Source organism: Glycine soja, chromosome 10 (assembly GCF_004193775.1).
Source record: "Glycine soja cultivar W05 chromosome 10, ASM419377v2, whole genome shotgun sequence".
Taxonomy (NCBI): domain Eukaryota; kingdom Viridiplantae; phylum Streptophyta; class Magnoliopsida; order Fabales; family Fabaceae; genus Glycine; species Glycine soja.
Genome location: NC_041011.1, coordinates 40,210,232 through 40,218,916, shown reverse-complemented (window position 1 = coordinate 40,218,916; position 8,685 = coordinate 40,210,232). Strand labels below are relative to the sequence as shown.

General features: G+C 34.8%; 1 protein-coding gene across 1 annotated transcript; it reads left to right on the top strand.

Annotated features, from left to right (window-relative positions):
• The first annotated feature begins 5,583 nt into the window (after window positions 1-5,583).
• On the top strand, window positions 5,584-7,733 carry LOC114372364 (dormancy-associated protein homolog 3-like). Its single transcript, XM_028329875.1, has 3 exons — window positions 5,584-5,809; window positions 6,047-6,214; window positions 7,249-7,733. Exons 1-3 carry the CDS (start codon window positions 5,695-5,697, stop codon window positions 7,347-7,349), a joined length of 384 nt encoding a protein of 127 aa, XP_028185676.1. The 5' UTR covers window positions 5,584-5,694; the 3' UTR covers window positions 7,350-7,733.
• Window positions 7,734-8,685: the final 952 nt, after the last annotated feature.

Here is an 8,685-nt window from a genome sequence, read left to right as displayed (position 1 = left end):
ATGGGCCTTCAAATTAATCTTGGCCTTCAGCATCAATTAATAGTCTTGATAGTGTCTCTGCCTCTGGGCCTTCATCCTTCTCCACTTGGGCCTTCATCCTTCTCTACTCGGGGGCTTTGTCCTTCTCCACTTGGGCCTTCGTCCTTCTCCACTTGGGCCTTTAGACTGTATTTGACCTGTTTCATGATTCTCATCATTCCCTCCTTCTTGGAAAACATTTGTCCTCAAATGTCCAAGATCATCACCGGGTTCAAGTACCACTTCCTTCCTTTTCTTTTGGGCTTGCTTGGCATAGCTTTCATTCTTCTTTGCAATTTGCACCTTCACTTGGTCATACAATTTTTTTACATACACAACTTTGGTCTGTGCATCCTTATGCTGAGTCTCTTGGGGCTTGCTGTTGTAAGTTGGCTTGTTAGGCAATGAAGCTTCTAGAAGGAGATCAACTTGATGTTCTATGCTTCTTGAAGGTGGCAGTCCATGAGGAATCTCCTTGGAAAAGACATCTTTAAATTCCTACAATAAGGGTTGAACACTAGGAGAAACATAAATAGTTAACTGATTATAATTATCACTCTCTCTCTTTTGTGTATCACTCTTTTCCTCGGGTGTATCACTCTTCTTTTTCATATTCCTTTGTGGAGCCTCACTATTTTCTTTCTCTTGTTCTCTCTTTTCTCTCATTCTGATTTGGTCATCACACACTTTTCTAGGGGATAGAGGTTTAAGAGTAAACAAGGAAGATTTGGTCAACAAACGTTGCATTTGTGTAGTCCACGCGTCCAGAAATAAGCGTTGAGATTCATCCAATTGATGATATACACCACCATTGTCACCAGCTCTTGCCATGATTAAGGAACAAAGAATTTTGCAGTAAATTAAAAAAAAAATTCAGGACCTCACCACACTCTACTCACGTGTTTCTCTCTTTAATGGTAGTTCACTCGTGTTTGATGCTCTCAATATAGGCTTTTGTGTGATGTTTTCACTCTTGCCTTTTACCACTCACTCCCTCTTAAGTTCCTGGATAGACCGAATTAGACACACAAGGTAATATAAAATAAAAGGAAAGACAATAGAATTATCAGAGTAACAGATTTGATTTGGGATAACAACTTGGACTTGATTTGGATAGCAGATTGGATTTGATTTGGATAACAGATTAGATTTGGATAACAAATCTGATTTGGATAAAATTTTTTGATTTGATTTGATTTGGATAAAAAATTAGATTTAATTTGGATAACAGATATGATAACAAATAAGATAACAGATAGGATAACAAATAAGATAACAGATATGACAAGTAAACTTCAAATGCTCATAACTTTTGCTACGGTTGTCTGTTTGAGGCCCACTATATATCAAAACGCTCAGAATTCAGAGGAGAATCTAGATAAGGGGATTTGTTCCACGATTTTCTTTCAAAAAAAACACCTCTAAATGCCTCAATTTCGTGTTCAAAGATCAAACACCCACTTTTTTTTTTCAAATTTTTTATGCAATTTTTTTTTTGACACAGTGTGAAAGACACAAGAAACAAGAACAACGACAAGAACACAAACGTGACAAGAACAAGAACAAAACAAAGACACAAACAAGAACGCAACAAAACGCAAACAAGAAAAACAAATAACAGAACAAGGAAAAAACACGAACCAGGACAAATTACAAAGAAAAATAATAGGATAAGATAGAACCTGTATCAAGAGCCAAAGCTCTGATACCAGATGATGTGAACCTTACGGGGCGGATCGCTTGATACAGGCTACGGATATTTGGATGACGCCACTTCCAGTGAAGGAAGATAAGTCAGGATAGACGCCACAAGGATTACCTTGATAAGTCTGATAATTGGTTCAACCAGGAACCTAGAGAGAAACTCTCACCCAATTTTATGAAAATGCCAAAAGTTTTTTTTATTCAAAACAAAAACCAATACTTATAGTGTATCTGAACTAAAAGATAAAAATAGACATGGGCAGATGATGTGAATCTTACGGGGCGGATCGTTTGATACAGGCTACGAAGGTTTGGATGACGCCACTTCCAGTGAAGGAAGATAAGTCATGGTAGACGCCACTTCCAGTGAAGGAAGATAAGTCTGGGTAGACGCCACTTCCAATGAAGGAAGATAAGTCTGGGTAGACGCCACTTCCGGTTAAGGAAGATAAGTCTGGGTAGACGCCACTTCCAATGAAGGAAGATAAGTCTGGGTAGACGCCACTTCCGGTAAAGGAAGATAAGTCTGGGTAGACGCCACAAGGGTTACCTTGATAAGTCTGATAATTGATCAAGAGCCAAAGCTCTGATACCAGATGATGTGAACCTGAGTAGGAGCGGATCGTTTGATACAGGTTACAGAGATTTGGATGACGCCACTTCCCGTGAAGGAAGATAAGTCAGGGTAGACGCCACTTCCAATGAAGGAAGATAAGTCTGGGTAGACTCCACTTCCGGTTAAGGAAGATAAGTCTGGGTAGACGCCACTTCCGGTTAAGGAAGATAAGTCTGGGTAGACGCCACTTCCAATGAAGGAAGATAAGTCTGGGTAGACGCCACTTCCGGTAAAGGAAGATAAGTCTGGGTAGACGCCACAAGGGTTACCTTGATAAGTCTGATAATTGGTTCAACAAGGAACCCGGAGAGAAACTCTCACCAAATTTTATCAAAATGCCAAAAGTTTTTTTTTATTCAAAACAAAAACCCATACTTATAGTGTAGCTAAACAAAAAGATAAAAATAGACATGGGCCTTCTAAACAGTTTGGGCCAAAATTACAATAAATAAAAATTATAACTAAATAGAACATATTTATTATGGGCCTTCAAATTAATCTTGGCCTTCAGCATCAATTAATAGTCTTGATAGTGTCTCTGCCTCTGGGCCTTCATCCTTCTCCACTTGGGCCTTCATCCTTCTCTACTCGGGGGCTTTGTCCTTCTCCACTTGGGCCTTCGTCCTTCTCCACTTGGGCCTTTAGACTGTATTTGGCCTGTTTCATGATTCTCATCAGTAACCGGATATTCGCTTTCAAATTTTTGAATAGCAGGTTGAGCAGAATTTAATTAGAAGACCAAACAAGTTAGTTATTTATTACCCCATCTGACTACTTACCAAAGTATTATTGCATATTTTTTTATTATGATTTTCACATGAAGTTATTTTATTGAAAGTAATGATTATTTTTTGTCAAAAATTATAAATGTATATAAGGTAAATATTTTCTTTTTAATATAATTTATTTTATATTAAAAAGTTAATTAAGATTTAAAATCTTATACCATTTTATTAAAAGATATAAGTTGTTATCGTTTATGTTAATTGTTATTGGTATTCTTATTACATATTTACACTATTAAAACATATGTGAATATGGTTGTGAAAAATAATATTTACTGTTTATCTTTAGCAACTTATTGTGGTGGACATCATGAAGAGGCGATTGATACATTATCAGGAAAGCCCTTTAGACCAGGTTTGGATTCCTCTCAAGAGATGCGGTAGCTGCTGAAGGATATGTTGTAAATTGTAATCAAGTCAAAGAAGCAAAATGTTTCTGGTTACAAATTAAAAGTGCAGTTTTTAAGAGGTCTATACTCTACATTTTGCTATGATCTCAGTTTATTACTTGGGGTCTTTAGAATGAGAATTATATATAACTAAAATACTATTGTCACTTCATACACAAGGTTAATTTGGATTTATGCATATACAATATATTGAATCGAGGTTTACCATTTGTCCAACATGGTCATGTCATGACATTGAAATGTTGGCTGAAAATTGGGGTTAACTTAACAAGCGAACCTGTTGTTCTAATATACATTGAGTGTATCATGCGTACGTGGATGGGATGACTAGAAAGGTTGTCGACTCTTTTGATGAAGCTGGTTTAAATCATAGGAGTGTCGTGTTGCGTGTGCTTTTATCTTTTTCCTTTTTTCGTTCTTTTTATCTTGTCGATACCGAATTTAAAACCCACTTGCTTATCCGTGGATCATGATTGATGTGGAGATTATATCTTTTGTTTGTTCATCAAATGAATAAAATATAAGAGCTCTTTTGGGCATTCCAATTATCTTGAGTGGATTATATATAAGTTGAAAAACTTGTTAGTGTTGCCAATTAATTGCCTAGACCTTCTTTCGCTAGTGGTGAAATGTCTCTCTCTCGTCTAGCCAGCATGTCCAAATGTCATTTCTCGAAGGGCAATAATGGAGAAATATGACACACAAGGAGAAGGGATTACCATTTAACAGGAGGAAGAAAACAATCTGACGAAAAAGACAGAGCAAGAAGCCAAAAAGAAAGCGATCGAATTAGTTGCCTCTGTTGACACTAATCTTGTTATATATTAGACGCACGAGAGACAAAATATAATGAGAAATATGTAATTTTTTTTATTTGATGTTGTAAAAGTTTTAGAAAGTTAAAAAATAACATTTACAATTTTTAAAACTGTTGTCAACTTTTTTTTTTTTTTTACATTTTTAATCTATATACCAAGATAAATATACAAAAGCCATTAATTTATTTCTTATTTAATTTGTTTCTTATAAAAAATCCTAAAAAAGTATTCCGTCCAATCTTGATTATAATCTTTTAGTTTTTGTGTCAAATATAAATAAATTTTAATTATCTATATCTTAATCAAATTCTCTAATATATATTTCATTTATACCAAAGACTTTTATCTTATGTTTGATATTAAGTAGTAATAAAAGATGATTTTAAAAAAGTCTTTATTTTAATTAAAAATGAAACAATTTAATAAAATTAACTAATTTTTTTAATAAATATAAAATGTATTTTTTTTATTTGTAGTAAAGATGGGAGGAAGTATTAAAATTTAATGTAAGTGTGTTTTAGCAAGTCATCTTAGTAAGTTGTAAACTACTTTGACTAAATTAATGATATATTAATTAACCTAATCGTTTAATATGTGATCTTATTTTATTTTAGTAGCTACTACATTATTTTTACGAGCTATTTCAACTTCCGTGTAAAAGTAAGTCAAACTATCATATAAATGATATCGATAACTGTTTATAATTTGAGTGTACTTTTATAATCACCCTTTTAAACTATTTTTTTATTAACAACTATTAATAACTAAACTAGATTTTTTTTTTTTACCAAAAGGAATTATCACCTTTACAAACTAGATTTTTTACCAACAACCATTAATGACAGCACATTTTCGAACACAAATGGGTTGTTAATTACTATCATTAGTGCATGAGTTAATGCAGTAGCTTAATGAGAGAGTGGGTCGAAAACAGTGTCATTTTCCGTAAATATGAGAAAAGGAAAGCCTTATCTTAGGGATTTGGATAACAGTCATGGGTATTTTGGAACATACTCTTTCTGGAAAATGACATATCAGGCGACGTTTCCTCCTTGATATACACAAGCAATGTCACGTGTCGCCCCTCCAAGCCGTATACTTAGAATTTGCGGGGCCCACGCGTACAGGAGAACCTTATCTCTAGGAGAATCCAGATCCAAAAAGCCACGTCATGTGCGCCCACGTGGTTCCCGATCTTATCGACGGTTCAGATCTGTTCCAGAGACCATGATTTGTTGGACCTTTAACGCCTCGCCGTCGTTAAATATGCATCTCATGCAGCATCTTCCTGGAACCCGCTCACTTGGATCTGATCTGCTGAAACACGCCACACTCTTCTTACCATGGGCCTCCTCGATCACTTGTGGGATGACACCGTCGCCGGTCCTCGCCCGGAGAACGGCCTTGGCAAGCTCCGAAAGCACCACACCTTCGCTTTCCGATCTGCCTCCGGCAAGGGTACGCATGCGCATGCCCTTGCTGAACTTAATTTCCCAAATTCATTTTAGTTATTCTAAAAATAATGATAATAATAATAACAAGAACCGCAGCAAGAATTAGTTCTTATGATCTCACGCGATCATAAAACGAAGCAAGATTTGTGAGGTTTTTAATTTAACTGAAGTGATAAGTATGATTATTATATATTAATTCTAAGGTGAAGGCGTTTTCGTTGTGTGGTTTTGGTGGATTCAGAATCAGACAGCGGAAGCGTGAAATCGTACGGTGAAGATTTGCCGGAGGATGCGGTGAGAGTGACGCGAAGTATCATGATCGTGAAACCACCTGGTGGTAACCAGAGTCCGAGCGGATCCGCTCCGGCTTCCCCCGCCGGTTCTACTCCTCCGGTGTCTCCTTTTTCGGGTAAGGTCGTACTTTACTTTTTCATTTTTATCAGTGAAATGTCGAATTAGACCTTGGATTAGTTTTTGGAACTCTAATACTCCCGGGGAAGTGGAGTGACACATACTGTGAGACAGTGAGACTTTGACTGAAACGGATATGTTCCAGAAACTTTATCTTAATTTCCCAATCCTATATTTAATTAATGAAACCTAACTTGTTTAATAAAGTTAATTAATTTTTTAGCAATCACGAAGATTAGAGTGTTTGGTATAGGGTTAGTCATGATGGCTGTTTTTGTTTCCTTTCCACCCATACTGGATAATGAAAAGGACGTGCACACAGTGTGCTTATGCACATCCAGGTACACGTAATGCAACAATAGCAATCGTTTCATAATACGAAGAAAATAATAAAACATAATAAATATCACGAGTGTTATGATAAAAAAAATAAAAAATAGGGATACATAAGTTGATTGTATAATATGAGTTGTTAAAAAAATTAAGGTTAGCAATTGTAAACATTAATATATAATTGTTTTGGCGTTCTTCAATATTATTATTTTTTAGGTTTTGAAGGTGTCAGCTAGCGGTAACTTGTGGATTGAGTTTGTGTTGCATATAATTAATTTGATGGAAGGCTTTATATATAACAATAGACATAACCTTAAGGGTTTTATTAGAAAGTTTCATGACATCTTATTTAAAACAAAAGCAGCTAGATATTGAAGTGGAAGTTTCTATAGAAGATGCTGTTGATGAAGTAATATATGTACGTAGTAATATATGTGCAAGTGATGGAGTGATTCGAATACGGGGTTTCAATTGAATCATATGAGAGTGAATGGATCTTTATGGTTTAAGTCTCAACGTAGCAAACTGAAGCAGTTTTATTTATTAGCTTGTGTTGATCCACTGAAGTGAAACTTTTTTCTAATTTAGATGATGAAAACTCCATTAAGAATAATATATTGATAATGAATTTTTTGTAATGCAATAAAGAATATATATCATGATATATACTGATGTGTTATGTGTGTACGGAATTGATAGGAGCTAGAGAGTCCTTCCGTTTTCGGAGAAGGTCGACATCAGATGCGTACGAGAAGACAGGCCAGAACAGACCAAGCTCTTCTTCTCCTTTCGATGTGTGACAAATGAGCCCGACCACTATCTCCTCCATATATGGATGACTGAAAATACAAATATATAGTTTGTTTTCCTCTGGCCTTTGCTGATGATGCTGTGTCCATTTTTGTTTATCTTTTGTGCATATAGTATATAGTATATAGTATATATATGAATATGTTTACGAGTTCATCAGTTGAGCGGTTTAAGTCCTGAGACGATCGAGGTAGCTGTGTGTGTGGTTTAACAGCTCAGTCTTGTTTTACTGTTGAACTTGGTTATGGTTCTCAAGCTGTAAATAAGTAATAACGTAGTGTACGTAGGTGTGTTTTGGTTATGTGTACTTTGTATATAAAAGCCTTTCCAAGGTTTGTTCTTAGTGTTAATTTGCTTTCAAGCTCTCAGCATCCTATTTGTGGGTAATTTTTTTAATTTCTATTAAAATATTTTGTTTATCTTTTTAGTAAGTTTTTTTTTCTATTTCTTTTCTTAATTTCTACGGATACTATTGGGAAAATCGAGAGAACTATGTATTGATAGGATAGAATCATTAGAATGAATATTGCACACTGAGCTCTCACGCACTGTTCAACTTTAATATAGATAATAGATAAAAAATATATAACCAATTCAATAACAGTTAAAATAAGGTTTACTGGTGTACTTTACCATTTTCTTTTGGAGTTTCATGTTCTGTTAATGTTGGTTTGAACGAGGATAGAGGGGCAAAAGATAGAGGAGCTGAACACGAAAAGTTCACAATGGTCCTATGTGTGTTTAAGGAATAAGGATGGCTTCTGAGATCTATTTGATGGGGCCTTTGTCTTAAAGGATGGCTTGAGAGACACTTCTTAATGGGGCTTGGCCCACGTATATTATAGAATATACATACACGTCTTTATGTCGGAACCTCATTTTTTTAACAACACGTTTAAACAAGTTTTGTAACTGAAAAATGAAAATGTCACTTTTCTTTTGGTCTCTTATCTGTATACATACAATTCATTAATAAAGAGAAAGTGAGAGCACAATGAGATGCAATAAGTGATGGGTTAAAAAGAATTAATAGACATCAAAATATATTGTATAAAATGCTGCATACAAATGTAAGGTTTTTTGTTTTTGGTTTTAATCATTTGTTGTAGTATTAGTAAGTAGTAACTAGTAAGCAGATTTTTTTTTAAAATATTTTTGAAGACTGAAAATAAATCAAATATACGAGTGGACGGAGTGACAATATACGTCAATATGAGCGCTATTCTATACAAATAATCAATGTAATAGATAGTTAAGATCTAATGATTAGATTAAGAATACTTATATGTAATATGTTCTCAACTAGTTTATCTCCAAAAAGAATGT